The 21,267-nt window shown below is 41.1% G+C and overlaps 1 protein-coding gene across 1 annotated transcript in view; it reads left to right on the top strand.

Annotated features, from left to right (window-relative positions):
* Positions 1 to 21,267, top strand: part of LOC138974393 (uncharacterized) — a 270,189-nt gene that overhangs the window by 212,622 nt on the left and 36,300 nt on the right. Inside the window, exon 14 of the mRNA XM_070347110.1 lies at positions 2,564 to 2,692. Within this exon, the coding sequence (XP_070203211.1) occupies positions 2,564 to 2,692 (129 nt within the window). The remainder of the gene's footprint in view (positions 1 to 2,563; positions 2,693 to 21,267) is intronic.

Here is a 21,267-nt window from a genome sequence, read left to right as displayed (position 1 = left end):
TATGTATTAAAACGTGTGTATTCCCTGAGGGCTGGAAGTGCGCCAAAGTTATTCCTATTCCAAAGACATCGGACTCTACTGACATTAACAACGTCCGTCCCATATCCATTCTCTCAGTACTTTCAAAGCCTCTTGAGAGGCATATTCATAAGCACGTGGCCCATCATATGGAATGTTACAACCTTTTCTACCAGTTTCAATCTGGCTTCCGTAAATGTCATTCTTGTTCCACGGCCCTTGTCCGTCTGTGTGATACCTGGCTCTCAGCTATACACGATTCTAAAATCGTCGGTACCGTTTTCCTCGATCTGAGGAAAGCCTTTGAAACAGTAGACCATACTCTTCTCATTCGCAAGCTTGAGTATCACACGCACAGCAGTCACACGGTAAACCTGCTTACATCATTTTTATCAAACAGAACCCAGCGCGTCTACGTAAACGGTCAATGTTCAGGCGATGGTTACTTAAAATGCGGAGTTCCTCAAGGTTCTATTTTGGGGCCCTTATTATTTTGCATTTTTATCAACGACCTGCCCTTGCATATAAAAAATAACAATGTGTCTTGTGAGCTCTTTGCCGATGACAGTTCCCTTCACTCGTCCTCAAAAACGTTAAATCAGGTGCAATACGATCTTCAACAGGGAATAAACGATGTCCTTAAATGGTGCGTTCAAAATACAATGACATTACACCCTAAGAAATCAAATAGTATGGTCATAACATCCAGACAGAAACACCAGAGAACACCCCTTATTCTTAACCTTAAGCTGAACACTGATCCCATAGAGCAGGTTAAATCACACAAGGTATTAGGAATCGTAGTTGACCAGGAGCTTCGGTGGAATGTACATATCAATAATATTTGCAAAAAGCTCTCCAAAAATATGTATCTTTTATCCAGATTAAAACCCTTTGTAGAAGCGGAAGGTCTAAACATGTTTTTTGTGGCACACTGCCAATCTTTTATCAATTATGCTTCTACTGTATGGTGCGGTGCGAGCGAAAATCTGCTTTAAAAAATTAAACTCCCTGCACAGAAGAGGGGCAAAGCTAATTGTTACTAACCCGTATCTGTCAACGTCAGAAAAGCTTAAAGCTGCTAGTTTACTTTCACTGCAGGAGCAGTTTGACTATAACATTGCAGTGTTAATGTACAAGGCACTCCATGGGCTAGCACCACCATACTTGAATGCATTCATAACCGAGGCTCCTGAGAGATACGGATCAGATAAATATCGACTACCAAGGACCCGTGTAGATCTATATAAAACTAGTTTTGCCTTTGCTGGGCCGTCAAGGTGGAACTCTCTTCCTTCGAATGTTAAAACAAGCAAATCTGTAAATATATTTAAATCTTCTTTAAAAAAACATCTAAACTGTTCTATGTAAGTACACACCCGCGGTGACATAATTATGTGAATCTTACAGTTCTGTCTAATGTATACTATATAAATATTACTATATAATTATATTCACGTCATATTACATATTCATAGCATATAGTATTCATATTGTTTTACTTCGTATATTAGATTTTGTGTTTCGTGTGGCCGTGGTGCTTATGCTTATTTACTGTACATTTACATGTTATGCCTATATGGATTCATTATATTATGTTGGTTATATGCGTGCGGATGTGTTAGTGTGAATGTAAAGCGCACGTTGTAAGATTAGGCCCTTGGCTTAAAATGTTTACCCTTTATGTCAATAAAATGTTCTAAGTCTAAGTCTAAGTCTAACTCTCTCTCTCTCTCTCTCTCTCTCTCTCTCTCTCTCTCTCTCTGTATCTTTCTGTCTCTCTCTCTCTCTCTCTCTCTCTCTCTCTCTCTCTCTCTCTCTCTCTCTCTCTCTCTCTCTCTCTCTTTTTGTCTATCATTCTCAGAGCACACACCCCAATAGTCAGGAACTGTTCTGTATTGTTTCAATAAGAGGCAGTTGAGCTGGACATACACAACAAAACAACAAACAACGACATTTTGTGTCAAAGGTTTTGCACGTTCCAACGTCTGTCAGGCCAACGACCAATAACAATGCTATACAGTAAACTTAAGAATCAAACACATTTGAAATCAATATAACAAGGTTTGTATGCTAATATTTGTTTGATAAAAGTGTCATTGATGAAACAAAACGGAACACAGAGTAAACGTGGGAGCTCCCAGAAACCATGTGACACTTAAACAAAATCACTTTCTTTGTAATGTGATATACACATAATGAATAGTTTACACTCTGGTGTGGTACAGATGGCATGCCTTGCATTGTAGTGAGGTACAGATGTAATGCTTTGCATTGTAGTGAGGTACAGATGTCATGCCTTGCAATGTAGTAAGGTACAGATGTTATGCCTTGCATTGTAGTGAGGTACAGATACCATGCCTTGCATTGTAGTGCGGTACAGATGTAATGCCTTGCATTTTGCTGTGGCATAGAGGTATAATGTCATGCATTGCAGTGTGGTACATACGTAATGCCTTGCATTATGGTGTGACACAGACGTATATAATGGCTTGCTGTTTGGTGTGGTACAGATGTAATGTCTTACATTGTGGGTGTGGCACAGACGCACAGACGGGGTTTGCTGGAGGAAGTTGCGCGAGCGGAAAGTGCCTGGCTTCTCATCTCACCTGTACCGCAAATGTGTGTAAGTGTGGACCTGGATACACCGTGTTCGCCGCAAACTTCACTTGTAGTAAGTTGAAACATATAAAGTGTAGTTTGAAAGGTTACCTTGAACTTTAGTGTTGTTAATTAAAAACTTACTATCGAATGACTGTATTGGTTCATATCCAATGACAACCACTTTGAGCAATGAATGACTTAAGTCAATCAATAAATTAATGATGCTTTATGTCCCACAGGTACTTTGCCTATTAGGGACTAGAGAATATTATTTGATACCGTGCGGGGGAGGAAAGGCACCAGGCCAAGAAGGTGAAGCGAAGGGTATAGCTGCCAATCAATAATACTGATGGTTAAAAGATTCTTGTTTAAAGGTTCGACGTATCTTTGGATGGGAGAGGGCCGATAAAGGAGAAATTTCTTATTATATGTGTGAGACGATGACTGTCTATTGCATTGTTGCGCGCTTGTTGGATTGTTTTGCGAAGCCGAGATTTTCACTCACTGCGTCAACTGCGCAGGTTTTGACCCCTGTGAAGAAGTTTCCGTGCACAGCAGACGCTATTTCCGAACGTCACCACTGAGGTGCGTTTCCGAATGCAAAGGCACAAGTATACAACGCTAGCAAAATCGCGTGACGTTCACTACTACTGTGTAGCGAAATAACTAACTTTGCAAGCCAAGTTTTCCTTGGTTTCAGTCGCTAGTTTACACACGTTAAACTTTGAGAAAAATCCTAGATAAAATATGACCCCCTAACATTCCAAAATGACTTCCAGATTTTTGGACAGGGGGTCATCATGACTCTTTGTTTTGAATCCTACAGTGAGCTCTGATGTGGGCAAAACATGACCCCTGTCCACTTGGTTTGACGCCAAATCAGACTCTTGGCCATATATGTTGATCGTTAAAACTATGTACAAAACATGTGGATTCACGGGCTGGGACTAGCAGTGATTCTACATCATATTTCAGATCAAAGTCAAATAGCAATGAAGGTGTGCAGCAAAATCGACTGAAAAACACCAGGTATCCACTTGGTTTTCAAACAATATGCCGAGATGACATCACTCGCCTTTCTTTGTTTGTATCGGTGGCTGCGGACCCTCGTCTTCTTCACAAGGTGATTCAGCATCAGCATCACTACCGTCTTGTTCACATTCGACTGTTTGTCCTGGTAGAGCAAAAGGAAAGAGGAAAATGTTACACATTATTTAGGATGGGAATTGGAAAAAGTGAAAAAGGCGGACATTCACGTTTATGATCCCCCCACCCCCCCCCCCCCCCCCCCCCAAAGTGTATGTTTCTGGTAACGTGACTAAAAAATATAGGGTAGGTATGTCGGGAATCTTTTTTTTTTTAACATCTTGTTAACTTATTTTGTCAAAAAAAAGGATTTTTTTTCCTTCGAAAAAACATTTTTTTCTTGTTTTGTTTTAAATGCAAACAAAGTCTAGTCAGCAGGGAAAATAGGTAGGGTCGGGTGACCAGAAACATACACCTTTTTTTTTTTTTTTTTTTTTTTTTGGGGGGGGGGGGGCCTTATGGGTGATTTGCGGGTCAATTCCCATCCCTGATATTTCTGAACATCCCTCTGTTCTGTCCTTATGGTGCGCCAAATTGCTGAAAACAAATTTGATAACCCATATTAGACTGAAAATCTGAGGCCTGATCTAGGAACGCTGAAGAAGAAGAAGAAGCTATAACAAGGGGTGTGGTTTGGTGTCAGATATCCGTCCTAGACCGGAATTTTTCCTAATTGTCCGAAAAATTGTAATCCAGTCAAATGTCCGTCCATTTACATGATAAGCCGGTCCATCACCGCTCAGTTTGCTATAAAAATCGGTTAGACCTAAAACCGTTTATTAAACAAGATGGCAAATAAACTTACAAGCTAACACATATAGAAAACGATCGCTCGTATTCGTCCTTATGGTCCAATTGAGATTATGTAAACATGGCCTCCATTGAATCCCTGATTAAAAAAAGAAACATCAAAGAACTCTGGAATGTTTTGGTAGTAGGGGAAGGGTTTTGATAGATGAACAGGGAAGTGAGCAATACGAGGCCACCGATCTGTTGGCGTCAGCATCGCAACCATCGGTGTCGGGTTTGGGAGAAGAATCAACCCAAAAAAACAAGCGAAAGAGGTTATTCAGTCGGAACACAGCATCAGTCTGTCAGTCTGCCTCAGTTATCAATGCAACAGCTCAACCTACAGTCCCAGGAAGTAGGACAACCTTCAATTAACATTTTGTTTTCTCCAAAACAATTATGTAGTGTCACCATATTGGTTTGTTCTTATTTTTATTGTCAGTTCATTACTAGTCAGAAGCTGATTGAAGGTTAGCTGTGTTTGTGTGCTTTCTCATTTGATAAGAGAGAGAAAGAGAGAGAGAGTTTTTGTAACATTAAATGTGCTTAAAATACATGGAAACGGTCAAATGACCGGACAAAGTGTTGTTGATCAGGACATTTGTCCGACCATCAAATTGTCCAGCTACACCTCCGTATAACTCTACTTAACTGCACCAAAATCCACTGAAAAACACCAGGTTTCATGTTTTAAAGAGGCGACTCCTGGTATAAAAGAAGCCAAGCTCCGCCTCGTTCAGTATGTCTTCAGACTGTTTGGGGAGAATGAGCTCGTCACTTCAGAAAGAAAAATCAAAAATTATGCCAGAAAGGAGTAGTTTTTCGACACGAAATGTGTTCGAGTTTTATATAAAGTAGTGACGAACACAACAGCACACAAACTTGGATAGAACACAAGGCGCATGCATGCAAATGGGGGGAGAGAGAGAGAGAGAGAGAGAGAGAGAGAGAGAGAGAGAGAGAGAGAGAGAGAGAGAGAGAGAGAGAGAGAGAGAGAGAGAGAGAGAATGACACACACACACACACACACACACAGGCACACACACACACACACACACACACACACACACACACACACACACACTGTGTGAGAATAAAACACAGAAGAGGGGGGGGGGGTGGTTGGAGAAACCCCGAGTAACAAGACAAATTCCGAAGCAGCTTGTACCCTCTTATCTTCGAACAAACTCAGCTATACCAAACGGTCAGTGTGCGGTGTAACTGGAAATTTTCTAGTTCAGATACGTCAGCTCCTACACATCTCATAGCAAACGCCGCTCTTCGATTTACGGTGTTGACAACAGAATTGCCAACAGGAATCTCGGGGGAAGAAGAGAAAGTTTGCTGCCTATCACAGTGTTGATTCACACAATGGAAAGCAAAGGTGCTTGCTAGACCCTTTCTTTCTACTTCATACAGTTGCACAGCATGAAAGCAAAAGCTAAACACACTAAATTTGCTGAAATGTTGTCACCTAGAATTTTGATGTCAACTATTCTGTTCCCTGCTGGATATTCCGCAGTCAAATTTGCATCATCAGTTTCCTCACTCTCTTCACACTCACTGTCTCATTTATCTTCTTCCTCATTACCAGACTCCTCACACCTACAATCAAAGATCAGTTTGTACAAGGCAGGGTTCTCTAGTTTTTGTTCCGATCGAGTGGTACAATCTGCTGATTCACTTGTAGTTGTACCAAAACTTGAACTTTCAGCACTTACAGTTTCGTCACTCGATGCTATACTTTCGCTGTTTTGATTCGTCTGCTTCTTCGTGTGCTTATTTCCACAATATTTGCGTTTCTTGGGCTTTGAAGGCCCATACTTTGTATCCCCGGGCATAGTCTTTACTAAAACAAACTGCAATACCCTAAAATACACTCAACACAGCTACACACGATGTATCTTGAAAGTAAAATGAACACAGCATGCGCGACACAGTAAACAGTCGGCCATTTTGAATGGCAGATAGGGAGGTGCCCATTGTTTCAGGTGTTCAAGGGAGTAGTCCTTGTTATTGGGTACAGAAGGAGAGTGACTGAATGTTATTGTTTGCTGTTTTGGGTCGCCATTTTGGGCGTTGTCAGCACCACACCCACCCTACTAAAAGGCTATTATCTCAAACAATGATTTGTGTATGCAAAATACAATTGCAGCTCATAAAAGATGAATAATGTCTGAATAAAATGAGCCATAACAAAGGTATGTATCTGAAAAATTATGTTTTGGCAACATTCTGGGTGACCCTAAAATACAATTTATTTACCAAAGAACATACATTTTACCATTAACAGTGATTATTTGATTATCATATTGTTATAGCAAGCGCCTATGGCGTCAACTGAAGTGCAGGTGCTCACACGACAGCTAAAATTGACATCTCTCTGTGGTGGGGATATAGCTCAGTTGGTAGTGCGCTGGATTTGTATTCAGTTGGCCGCTGACAGCGTGAGTTCGTCCCCACGTTCGGCGGAAATTTATTTCACAGAGTCAACTTTGTGTGCAGACTCTCTTCGGTGTCCGAACACCCCCCGTGCACACTACATTGGGTGTGCACGTTAAAGATCCCACGATTGACAAAAGGGTCTTTCCTGGCAAAATTGCTTAGGCACAGTTAATAGTTGTCAACCTATACCCGTGTGACTTGGAATAGAAGGCCGTGAAAGGTAAATATGCGCCGAAAAGGCTGCAATCTACTGGCCGTATAAAATTCCATCTCACACGGCATCATTGCAGAGCGCCTAGAACTGTACCCACGGAATATATATGCGATATAAGCCTCATATTGAGTGTGGTAAACCATGTCACGGAAGCCACTTGTGAGCCTCTCAACATATGTGATTTTCAAGCCGTTGTATTCGCTCCAACGAAAGTCGGTATCTTTGTGCAGCAAACATTTGGTAACAGACATTTTTAAAGGTGATGATTCCGATAAGCAGAAGAACGAGGCAACAATTTTGACTGGAGGTCCCCTTTAACTGCATGGGTACGAAACTTTGTATGCAAGCTCTCTTTGTAAAATCACTAATAAAACAATCAATTTGCATTAATGAGTCACAGTTGCAATAGGGGTAACCACACAAAGCACTTGACACTGGTTGACACTGAAACAGTCTGACTGATGACAGAAAATATCTCTTTTATCCCCTCCCCCCCCCCCCCCCCCCCTTATATATTGTCAAACTGCAGACTCAAACACAGAATGAAACCGAGAAAGCAAAACATGTTTAGAAAATGACATTTTAAGGCTGTAAATCACTAAATCAGTAAATGTCTCGAATCGACTGGGTAAATATTTTGTGTCCTAGCAACTTTTGATTTTGGGGGTATGCATGTCTAATTATATCTAATCATGTCACGACTCACTTTGTGGTTTTATCGTGTTAGGCTATACCTGGTAGCAATTGCAAAAGGCGTTCATGTTTAGAATTAGATACCTGTAGGCTCATGCTCAGGTCTTCTGGAAAGGGACGCCATGACCATGCGATGTCCATAAGTGTAGTGTGGAAAGTACACATTGCCCGTGTCATTTTTCCCCCATCTGCACAAATACAAAACGCTGAAATAAGTTCCATTTTCAGTAAACCTTAAACAAAATCCCTTGGGCCGGCCATCCATTTATTTTGTTGGCTAGCTCTGGTGGGTGTTGATGAGTGATCCGGGAAGAAAGATAGATACATTTGTTGAATAAGTTGGCCAATCGTTAACATGCAGTTTGAAAAGTATGATGCTGTTAGTGTTAAGATTGCCACACAGAGCACAGTGCCATTGGATATTTGAGTCACCTAATTCTTCATACCTGTCATCGGGGATACCTAGCGTGGAACCATTGGCCACATGTCTCACATTCTACGCCCTTATCATCCCAAGTAACTGTGACGTCACAGTCCCCACACGGTGACGGGTAGTGCGTATCAGAAGGGTCACCTGACGAGGACGAAAGGGGGGGTCTGGTTCTGGTGCATAGGCGTTCAAAAGTAACAGGATGAACAGAAACAGTTTCACTTTCACAGATCTTTTCCTTTCAAAAATAAATACTACATCTTCTAGCATAGCTGCAGCTGGCAAGTGCATTGGTCACAAGGCTAAGTCGTGTGTTGGTGCTTCGGAAGACAGTTTTCCTCGCAAAACCAGTAAGGTGCAAGCTATTGACACTATCCAGGCGAGTGGCCTCTGAAACTACTAGTAGACTATGACCCAGTAAAGTGGTGACTACGAACAGGAGGGTAATGCAAGCCATTGCTCTTTCACTCAGCAGCGTCAATCACTAAATCAGATTCATAGTCAATCAGAACAAAAGGGGGGACCAGCATACTCACAGAGTCGCTCTAATTGTCTCTACTTTTGGTATCCAGAACTGTCTTATATTGGGACAGGTATTGGTAATACGCTGAAGATAATTATGTATGATGCTTTGACTCGAACAAGCCCGTTGTGGCTGTCTTCTTTGACGCACCAGCATTGGGTTTGTCTCGTCAAAGTATCGAAATACGATCATGATAATCAGTGACGAGAGATGATGCATGCGTGTCTTCCAAGCCCTGAGACTTTCGCTGTGAACGTGGGATCTTTTTCGTGCGCATGTGTGCACACGGGGGTGTTCGGACACGACCCGATGTTGATTTCAGTTTCGCTTCTGACAGTCACACTCACAGTATAACTATATACGTTTTATTTACGTTTTTATTTCTTCTTCGTTTCCTTAAAAAGTAACAACAAGCTGTTTAACGTTCTGTTGTTGTTAATAAATATATATAATAAAATCTCGAAGTCCATACATGATGTCACAGAAAAACCAGCCACAAAGTGCAAAAGTTCGAAACGACGAAAGAGCTCGCGATCTCGCAGCAAGTTTCAATTTCTCCATTCAAAAGCTGACACCTCAGACGAGTCTGTTATCCGAAATACCAAGCACATGTTTCGATGTAGAATTAATAAATCATACTATTTGTCAACAAAATATATGCACTAGTGTCAGAAAAATGGTTTAATATGTTCAAAAGTTTCGAGTCGAGTTCCCGATTTCTGGAAACACGTGCGCATGCAAGTTCGCTACTCAGTACTTGCTGTAACTTCAAGTAAATCTGTGTAACCCTATATAATGTTATTACCATTCTTCCCAGCAAAGCACACAATTGACAACAAGTCAAATAGTAGTACAAGAAAGAAATAATACTTGATAAGTAAATTAGATAAAGAACAAATCAAAGAAAGCAAAAATGAATGAGTTGGACGCCATTTTCCCGGTTGCAGGGTCAGAGCAAAATCAAGCCATATATCTTCGAAATTGGTAATCTTGCACCGAACGAGGACTCAAAAAGATTCGTTTTGGATTAGTTCTTTAAATTGTAGGTTAAGAAGCTTAACCCTGATTTTTTTTTAAATAATACTCAATTGTTTTTGAGATTTGGAATAAAAAGGTGTGGGGTCCATAAATTCCCTTTTTCACATAATGTACATTTTGACTACAAACTTTAATTTACATTAAATCTCAAACGGCAGATATTTTTAATCCTAGAAAAGGGAGACAGTACACTTTATGATGTCTTGCTTATAGTAACGCAAAGCATTATCTCCCTTCTCCCGTTTTCAAATTCGTATTAGGTTTAGGTAGCCCGATTTCCGGGTGCCCTAACCCCAACTTGTCATAAAAAGGGGGTTTGAGGCTCCCGATGGGCGCCTTATACCCCCTGTAGGGATACTCTCTCTCTCTCTCTCTCTCTCTCTCTCTCTCTCTCTCTCTCTCTCTCTCTCTCTCTCTCTCTCTCTCTCTCTCTCTCTCTATATATATATACATATATACCTTTCAGGCAGGGACCCTTTTTGTTTATTAAGCTAAAAATTAACAAGACAAAGTAAAAAATTAAATCAACAATATCAGCGTGATTTATTCAAACGAATGACACTTCAAATGCTGTCAGATAATACTCTCTTTATCTAAAAAATACCGAAAAGCGAGTTTTGTCGGTTGGTGCTTTACGGAACAGCAAGGCGCCGCCCATCATCTGAGTGTGCACAATGCCGAACCGCTCACTTGAAATCTAATTTATCTAAGTTCGGAAAAAATCAAGTGAAATTGCGTCACTCGCTTTATTTATCTTTACGTCATTTCCCATCCGTTCGGAGTCGGTTCTAAATCTATCGCTCTCTGTTCAACAAGAAAAAGCGATTGTGAGATTGTTGTGTGTCATGGGAATAGTCATCACGTCAGGTGTGTCACTCTGATTGGCTGACCCAGGTCACGAGAATTCTTTGACTGACAGGCATAATCAGGTAGGAGCGCTCAAGTTTCCATTGCGGCTGTTCTGTCTAATTCGCGGGGTCGCTTCGAAATTTCTTTTGGTTGAATTACGGTAATAAAACCGTTATTTCTAATATGCTGACTGTTAGCAAATGATAACAGACATGTCTTACAAACGATATCAGCATTCCCCAAAAAGGCTCATGCTTGATATCTTTTTTCTCGACATATCTGTTGTCATTTGCTAACAGTCAGCATATTTGAAATAACTCATAACATATATGTCACGGTAGAACCAGCGATCTGGTAGAATCGCCGATTCTACCAGTAGAAAGCCCGATCGGAGTTTCTACCGGTAGAAAGTCCGATCGATGTTTTTACGAGAAGAATCAGCGATTCTACCGGTAGAAACTCAGATCGGGCTTTCTACCAGTAGAAACTACGATCGGTCGTTCTTCTGGTAGAAAGTCTGATTTTTCTCGTAAAAACATTGATCAGACTTTCTACCGGCAGAAAGTCCGATCAATGTTTTCACGAGATGAATCGGACTTTCTACCAGTAGAACGACCGATGTTCTTCATGTAGAAACGAGTTACAATGAAGGTGACAATGTTGGCATTAGCATTCATTAAGTAGATCGCACTAACACAGGTGCGAAGCTGTTCCCATGCAAAATTTTGAGAGTCGAAATACGCGGCTCGGAAAAACTGTACGAACTGTACACAAACGGGGGCCGCTTGAAAAACAAATTCCGAGCAGCAGACATGGTCGATTTGCGAAATGTTCACTTCAGTCAACTTCAGAGTGTCGATGTTGAAACGCTGAACGAAATCAGCATCATCCAAGCGTCGCGACTAAATACGCACTGGACAGCAACAGGAAGTGCTGCTTGCTCATGCCGAGGAAAGTGCCACAACATGAAATGCAAATGCAAGCGAGCAGGACTTCCTTGTTCCACAAAGTGTCACCCAAAATCAGCGATAGCGTGCAAGAACACCTCGTCCTAGGTTCATTTACTACTCTCTCCCTCTCCCTCTTCCATCTCTCCCTCTCTCCCTCTCCCTCTTCCATCTCTCTCTCTCTCTCTCTCTCTCTCTCTCTCTCTCTCTCTCTCTCTCTCTCTCTCTCTCTCTCTCTCTCTCTCTCTCTCTCTCTCTCTCTCTCTCTCTCTTTGTTGTTTTGAAGAAGCAAACCGTAGACGGAGGTGCGGCCTAACTATGCTTGGATTAAGTATGATATAGTTCAACTATTTCTCGCAACATGGCAAGAATGTGCTACAACAGTACAACTGTACCAATAAAAAAATCAACAAACACCAAACATTGCCAACCGGAAGAATCGCCGATCGTCAATTCTACTGGTGGAATCGCCGATACTACCGGTAGAAACTCCGATCAGACTTTCTACCAGTAGAGTCGCCGATTCTACCAGTAGAAAGTCCGATCGGAGTTTCTACCGGTAGAAAGTCCGATTAATTTTTTTACGAGGAGAATCGGCGATTCTACTGGTAGAAACTTTGATCGGACTTTCTACCGGTAGAAAGTCTGATCGGACTTTCTACTGGTAGAATCGGCGATTCTGCCAGATCGCTGGTTCTACCGTGACATATATATTGGCCTGCCACTCGAAATTCTTTGTTTGGCTTTTCTTTTCCTTGATTTTGTTATTATGAGTTATTTCTAATATGCTGACTGTTAGCAAATGATAACAGACATTGTCGAGAAAAAAGATATCAAGCATGAGCCTTTTAGGCGAATGCTGATATCGTTTGTGAGACATGTCTGTTATCATTTGCTAACAGTCAGCATATTAGAAATAACGGTTTTATTACCGTTTAATTCGACCAAAAGAAATTTCGAAGCGACCCCGCGAATTAGACAGACCAGCCGCAATGCCAATGGGAACTGGAGCCCTCCTACCTGATTATGCCTGTCAGTCAAAGAATTCTCGTGACCTGGGTCAGCCAATCAGAGTAACACACCTCACGTGATGAATATTCACAGGTCAAATTCGTTTGACACGCCATGTTGAACATGCGTTTCGGTTGCTTCGCTTTTTCTTGTCGAACAGTCTACATTTGATGTAAAGCGAGTGACCCAATTTCACTTGATTTCTCCGAACTTAGATAATTTAGATTTCAAGTGAGCGGGTCGGCATTGCACACTCAGAGGATGGGCGGTGCCTCGCTGTTCCGTAAAGCACCCACCAACAAAACTCCCTTTTCTGTATTTTTTTAGATAAAGAGTGTATTATCTGACAGCATTTGACGTGTCATTCTTTAGAATAAATCACACTGATATTGCTGATTTAAATTTTTACTTTGACTTGTTCATTTTTAGCTTGATAAACAAAAAAGGTCCCTGCCTGAACGCTATAACATTTAGAGGGTCACCTAGAATCCGTCCTGGGCCCGTATTCTTGAAGCTCATATACCAGCAACTCATATACCGGCCTGTAAAACCACTTCCGCTCGATAAGTCCGCTAAGTGTAATTTATGAAACTCCGGTAAGGACTTACCCGGGTGTCTCCGAGCTGTAAAGTTAGAGAACCCATCCCCCTCCTCTAAAACCGTCAATTTTGAATAAATATTGTTCAAATATTGTTTGTAGATCTATGTTCCTCATGGACACACACTGGTGTCATTTAAGCACCAATGCACTGCGGACAAATACGAGATACCGCTCGCGAAAGATTTCAACCGATGCTTGATCATACCGGCTTGTGGTGAAAGTGTGCTAGCGTCTTCTTTGATGCATTACAGTGTCAATATCTCCAACTGATAGTTTACCACCCTCTTAGCATGAGTTTTTATTCTTTTTTATTGTGTTTTTGCAAAATACTGAAATGGTTATAAAGTTTCGGAACTCGCCTGTGACCTTCGGTAAAGGTCAAGGTCATTGCATATTGGTAAAATAGATTTGACACCTTAGGCTATAAGTATGCGAACTATGAAAGCTATGCTGCTGTCATCTCTAAAATGTGTTGATGACTATGAATGTGGGAAATGAAAAATGACGAGGGCTGAATTTAGGGGGTAGGGTTGAGAAACTGCCTGCAATTTAATTTTTTTTCGCATGAGACTTGATGTTTACATTTTCAGCATAGCTCGAGAAATGTGTGCGCTACAACATATAATACTTTGAGGCATTTTTAATAGATCCGAGGCATTATGTTTTACTTTTTTTTAAATAAAAAAACCAGCCATAGCGCAACACACAATGCGTATACATCATTGCACACTTCTGTGTACTGTACATGTATGATTATTATTATTGTGATCATTTTTATGCGCCTAATCTAGATATAGCCCTAGGCGCTTACATATTAATTTCTGCCGTTTGAAATGGAATTGTTTACAGACAGACAGACAAACATACATTTTTTACACACAATATATAACGCATTCACATCGGCCAGTAAAGCTCAGTAGCCTATTATCGCTGCATTCCATTAAAAAAAACAAAAAAACATTTCGTCTACTTTCTGTATTCTAAACAGAATTTGCAATCCTTTAAGTAGAGATTGTCTTAATCGTTTTCTGTTCGTGTTTTTTTGTGTGCAAAATACAGAACTGGTTACACAGTTTCGGAACTCGCCTGTGACCTTGTGTGAAGGTCAAGGTCATAGGTAATCGAATGTTAGTAAGCATATGTTTGACACCGTAGGCTATACATATGCAAAATATGAAAGCTATGCTGGCTTTCATCTCTGAAATGTGTTGATATCTATGCATGTAGGGAATGCAAAATGAAGACCGCGAAATGTAGGGGGTAGGGTTGGAAAATTGCCTGCAGTCTCATTTTTTGGCATGGGACTTGATGTTCACATTTTCACCATAGCTCTAGAAGTAAGTGGGCTATAACATATCAAATGTTAAGGCATTTGGAATATCTCTGAGGCATTGGGTTTACTTCTTTAGATAAACTCCAAGAGCGCTCACAAAATTCATGTAAAAAAACCGTTGTTTGTTGCATTCCCTTCAAAGGATGCATATCTTAGATTTTCCGAATTTGAAACAGAATGTACAACCCTTTTAGTGTACATATAATTTTTATCCTTTTCTGTTTGTGTTTTTGCAAAATACTGAAGTGGTTACAAAGTCTCGGAACTCACCTTTGACCTTGTGTAAAGATTAAGGTCATGGAATGCTGGTAAACATTTTGTTGACATCGTAGGGTATAAGTATGCGAAATATGAAAGCTCTGCTTGCTTTCATCTCTGAAATGTATTAATGTCTATGAATGTGTGGAATGTAAAATGGCGACCGCGAAATTTAGGGGGTAGGGTTGGGAAATTGCCTACAGTTTCATTATTTGGCATAGGACTTGATGTTCATATGTTCACCACAGCTCTTGAAATGATTGGGCTACAACATATCACATTATCAGGCATTTTCAATATCTCCAAGACATTGTTTTTCTTCTTTAAATAAAAAAACTGCAATTGCGCAACAACAAAAATGCATATAAAAAGACTATAAAACATCGCAAACGTCTTTGTACTGTGACAATCTTGCTGCATTACATTCAAACAACGCATATCTTCAATTTTCTGGATCTTAAACAAATTGTACAACCCTTTTAGTACAGATTTTAAATCTGTTTCTGTTTGTGCTTTTGCAAAATACTGAATCAGTTATCATGTTTTGGAACTCGCCAGTGACCTTGTGTGAAGGTCAAGGTCATGGCATTTAGTAAGCATATTGTTGACTAGATGAATACCCGCTTCGCCGGGTAGCCGGCTTCGCCGGGAAGAAGTAGAGCCGGGTGAGTGGCGGGTGAGTGGCGCACCGTACGCCGGCTTCGCCGGGTACCTGGCTTTGCCGGGTGAGTGGCGCACCGTACGCGATTGACGCCAGACAGACAGACAGACACAAGTCGTATATATATATAGATACCGTTTGCTATCAGCATGTGCAATATGAAAGCTCTGCTTGCTTTCAGCTCTGAAATGTGTTGATGTCTATGAAAGTGGGGAATGTAAAATGGCAACAGCAAAATGTAGGGGGTAGGATTGGGAAACTGCCTACAGTTTCATTTTTTGGCATGGGACTTCATGTTCATATTTTCACCACAACTCTTGAAATGAGCGGGCTGCAACATATTACATTATAAGGCATTTTCAATATCTCCGAGGCATTGTTTTTTTGGCTCACGTAAGTGTAGCCTATGCGATCGTAACTTTGTCTGTCTGTGCGTGCGTGCGTGCGTGCGTGTGTATGTCTGTGGTAGAAACTTTAACATTTGACTAAACACCGAAATACTCATTTCACCTGGTTATTTTTCAAGCAACATCTTCAAAGTATTGAAGCAATGATCAACATTTTGTCGGCATGTGTGTAGTTAAAGTGTGTATCCACAGAAAACGGGTGGTAGGGGGTTTTGGGCGGGTAAAAGCAGGTGAATGATTTGTGTCGTGTGTGGTATGTAGACCAGGTCAGGGGTCAAGATCAGGTCAGGTCGCGTGAAGAATTGTGGGAAAAGACTCACTTTCCAGTTGTCACCTCTGCATTCGCCGATTCGGGGAAGATGATTTCACATTGTTCGATTTCTTAGCTCAAGAAAATTAGATAAAGAAGATACCAAAGCCAAAGGAGATTTCCAACAGTTTGATCTGCACAGCGTGTTTCCAGTGTCTGCGCAGGGAAGATCAGCTGTCGAAAGCGCAGTGTCGATCTGGCTGAGTCGTGTCCCCAGTAACAATGTAAGTACAGACAGATCTAGTGTCTCCCACTCATAAAGCGTGTCACATAAGCTTACTGATCATTCGTTTTGTTTAATTTCTTTCTATTTCAGCAGACACGGATATGAAAAAAAGTGCTAGGCAGTCACCTCCAGTGAAATTAGTTGATCTAAACTGCCTGTAATGTTTGGGTGTTTTTGTTCTTGGTTCGATTTATGTGAATTTCAAGACTTGCAGTAGAGTCTTAAGTTTACTCTGCCCGTATAAAACTGTCTTCTATTTACTTGAACATGCAGATATAAGGAAACGGGATGAATCTGTTCTCAAAGTCAAAATTATTACGATTTTGCTTAGTTTCAAAACATGCTCTGTCATGGTTCTGTCTGTAAAATGTGGTGCCTTTCTACAGACAATTTGTGAATGCTAGATCTACCTAGATCTGTATCGCGTTTCATTCCAGACTCCTCTCTTTGATTGTACTATTTGCTGTTTACGCACTAAGCTTATCACGATTCGTTTGGTAAACGTTTGGTAAACTCACCTTGCAACAGCTTCCTTGGCTTTGTTGGCATTTTTTTTCAAGGCAGCACAACGTAAGATTAGCTTCTGTTGGACAGCAGGTAGAATGCGAGTTTTGAGACAACGACAGTCGTCCAAAGAAAGCTTGCTGTGGAATTTTGTTCTACATAATGGCACATGTGATTCTGTATTTTTCAGCGGTTTAATGTTAATGGTTTATTTTTTCCTCTGTTGATTTCTTCCTTCTGAGTTGATCGTTATCATTCAAACAAGACCATCAGATAGCAAGGGTGGATCCAGGAAAGGGGGGAACACCCAAACTGTTCTTCACTAACTTGAAGGCGCGAAGCGCCTGAATTGAGGGTGCAAAGCGCCCGAAAATGCCAGGGTGGGTCGGGTGCATGACCCCCCCCCCCCTGAATCTCTCTCTCTCTTTCCCTATATGGGGGGGGGGGGGGGGTCCGGGCCCCCTTTCCCGCCCCCCTCCTAAATCCACCACTGGAGAGTACCTCAGTTGCTCCTCAATGGACTGTGATTAGTGTGTTGACTGTGTTAACCGTCAGAATTATTTTAAGAACCAGGCTGCTGCAGTCAGTTGACATGTTTCGCATAATGTAGGATTCCCTTGCATGCTGCATAGGCAAAGTAGCTTGTATAACCCGACTATTCAGTATCAAAACACTGTTTTTATTGGCTCACGTAAGTGTAGCCTATGCGATCGTAACTTTGTTTGTGTAGGTTGTAGTCATCAAAACTAATCGTATTTTGCCTTTTGTTTCAGAAAGGAGGATAAGCTACAACAAGATCGACGCTATGTCAGATATGCCTCAGCCACATGACGACTTCTGAATTTAGATCCACTCGGCATGGTGACAAGTCTTGATGAAAAGTATATGACTGAGGACAGCAGTGGAAAAAGTGACCACATGGCAGGTACCAATTGCTAATTTTCTGCAGTGCAAAAGTCAATTAAGCTGATGGTAGATTTCCAAATTAACACAGCACCCGCAGATCTACTGCTGATTTACGACGGGCAAGCTACAATCCAGGGCAGAGAACACTGCAGCGTTGTAATCCAACTTTTCGTTTGTTTCAGGAAAGCACGTCCTTACAAATGAACATTACAACTCTCTGATACAAAGACATAGTGTCTTACAGGAACATTCCGATAATTCAGTGGGACAGGATTAAACAAATTCCCAGGGCTGCAGTGAGGAAGTACACGGTTTTTCTGTCATTGACCTTAATAGCTTTCACACAGCCAGTATATGAGAGATAATGGTTTTCTTGGTGACCGTTCATGCCCAAGCACGTGGAGCTGGTTGCCAGCAGGACAATGTGTCACTGAACAATATCAGAGACTTCGGAGTGCGAGGACCAGGGCAAATAACCTCATGTGAACCTGTCTGAGTGTGACCATCGTGACGCCCATATCTTTAAATCTTAGTCGTACGACAATTCCAAGAATATATTATCTTGATACGCAAGCTCTAGAGTAAGTTAATGATTGTAGATAAGCGTTGCCATGATAATTATGCTGATGCAGTTTAAAAAAGTGTGTGTGTGTGTGTGTGTGTGTGTGTGTGTGTGTGTGTGTGTGTGTGTGTGTGTGTGTGTGTGTGTGTGTGTGAGAGAGAGAGAGAGAGAGAGGATTGCACAAGATCTCGAGCTCCTTCAGGGACAACTACACCAACAACAAATACACAGTCATTTTATCTGTTTGACTTCTTTTAAAAATTATACATGGAGTAAATATGATGCGTTAGTTTTAACTGTGAGTGTGTGGTGTGTGTGTGTGGTGTGTGTGCGTGTGGCGTGCATGTGCGTGTGACGGAGTGATTTGAGCTTGTGTTACTGTTTGTCGATTTCTTACGGGAGCCTTGAAGGCTTCGCCTCTTGTTACTTCTTTAAATGAAAAACTGCAATAGCGCAACGAAAAATGCATATAAAAAGACTCTTTGCACTGTGACAATCTTGCTGCATTCCATTATTACCTTTTAGTTTTTGGATATTAAACAGATATTACAACCCTTTTAGTACAGATTTTAAATTTGTTTTTCTGTTTGTACTTTTGCAAAATACTGAATTGGTTATCACGTTTTGAAACTCGCCAGTGACCTTGTGTGAAAGTCAAGGTCATGGAATGTTGGAAAACATATTGTTGATACCGTTTGCTATCAGTATGTGCAATATGAAAGCTCTGCTTATTTTCAGCTCTGAAATGTGTTGATGTCTATGAAAGTGGGGAATGTAAAATGACGACCGTGAAATGTAGGGGGTAGGATTGGGAAACTACCTACAGTTTCACTTGTTGGCATGGGACTTCATGTTCATATTTTTACCACAACTCTTCTTCTTCTTCTTCTTGGCGTGTAGCCTATGCGATGCTAACTTGTGTCTGTCTGTGCGTGCGTGCGTATGTATGTATGTCTGAGGTAGAAACTTTAACATTTGACTGAACACCGAAATACTAATTTTACCTGGTTATTATTCAAGCAACAGCTTCAAAGTATTGAAGCAATGATCAACATTTCGTCGGCACGTATGTTGTTAAAGTGTGTATCCAAACAAAACGGGTGGTGTTTTTTTTTTTTTTTTTTTTTTTGGGGGGGGGGGGGGGGTAAAAACAGCTGACTGGTTTGTGTCGTGCGTGGTATGTAGACCAGGTCAGGGGTCAAGGTTAGGTCAGATCGCGTGAGGGATTGTGGTATAGATACAGTTATCACCGAGCTGCAGTTTGTCGATTCGGAGAAGACGACTCATGATTTCACATTGTTCGGTTTCGTAGCTCCAGAAAAATAGACAAAGAAGGTACAAAAGGAGATTTCCTACAGGTTAACGAGGAAGCGCTGTCGAAAGCGCAGTGTCGATCTGGCCATCTGGCCAAGTAGGCTACAGACAGACAGATATAGATCTAGTGTCTCGCACTCTTGCACCGAGTCACCTATGCTTACTGTGTGTGTGTATGTGTGACGGAGTGATTGAGTTTGTGTTACTGTTTGTCGATTTCTTACGTGAGCCTTGAAGGCTTCGCCTCTTGTTTGTTCTTCTCTATATGAAGAAAAATGTAATTGCGCTAAGTAAAATTAATTAAAAAAGACAGTAAAAAACATACCAACGTGCTTTGAAATGTAATTTCTTGCTATGTTCTAATAGGTAGAGCATTCACTTCCCCCCACAAGTATCTAGCAAGTGGCTACTACATGCGTACTGTCCAATATTAGCCGTTATATTTATGTACCCATCAGAATCAGAAGACACAAGGTTATTTAAAAAAATCACAAAAAAATTAAAAGTGCATGGGACTAGAACAGTTCTCTGCAGATATATAATATAGACAGAATGTTCTTTCTCCCACAAAAGTATTAACAACTTCTAATTATTCTGACCATAACTAGGCAGATCCCTTTAGGCTGGAGTATACACCTGAGGCCAAATTTCAAAGTGGTTAGGCAGTTTTAAAGGTTTCTTTTTATGCTCGCAAGTCCAGCACAGGCACACGATTGTCCAAGAATCACAATAATCCTCGTGAATGACACAGCAGGCATAGTAAGATTACGTAGAAAAGTCCAAAAGGGTGCGTTGATGATGGTAATCCGGTGCACACACACACACACACACACACACACACACACACACACACACACACACACACACACACACACACACACACACACACACACTCCGGTTTGGTAAGTTACCTGATAATGTAGCCTGTAGATCTAACGGGGAGACTGATCAGACAGGAAGAGCAATACTTTCACATTTCCGATGTTCAGCGATACACTTGTTTTATTCGAGAGTTCGATCTTCGTGCGATTCTGGCGCGTTGTCACCAAGAACATTAAAAAAGAGGATATCATCATGATGCCTCTCTACAAAAACCAGTTCTAGGAACTCTTCATCTAAAGTCAGTCAGTATTAACCTCCTCAACACAATCCTCATCTTGTCCCATAGTGATTTCTGCCGTCAAAGAACATGTGGTTCTCAACTCACAAGACCGATTTGTCGTCTTCCATTGTGAAATTCAGATCTACCCCAACTACGTGCACTGATCTGAGCAATAAATTAATAACATGTAGATGCGATAATCTGCAAACATCTCTTCAACACAATCTGCATCTTGTCCCATCGTGATGTCTGTCGGCAAAGAACATGTGGTTCTCAACTCACAAGACCGATTTGTCATCTTCCAGTATGACATTCAGATCTGCCCCAAGTACGTGCAATAAAATGTAGAAGCAATAATCTGAAAAAAATATGTTCGTATGAACGCTGCCACGTTGTCATCAGTTCGATGTATTTTATCCAGAGCAGGGATAAACAC

Source organism: Littorina saxatilis, linkage group LG8, assembly GCF_037325665.1.
Source record: "Littorina saxatilis isolate snail1 linkage group LG8, US_GU_Lsax_2.0, whole genome shotgun sequence".
Taxonomy (NCBI): Eukaryota; Metazoa; Mollusca; class Gastropoda; order Littorinimorpha; family Littorinidae; genus Littorina; species Littorina saxatilis.
Note: the sequence above shows the minus strand (reverse complement) of the source record. Positions and strands in the feature narration are given on the sequence as shown.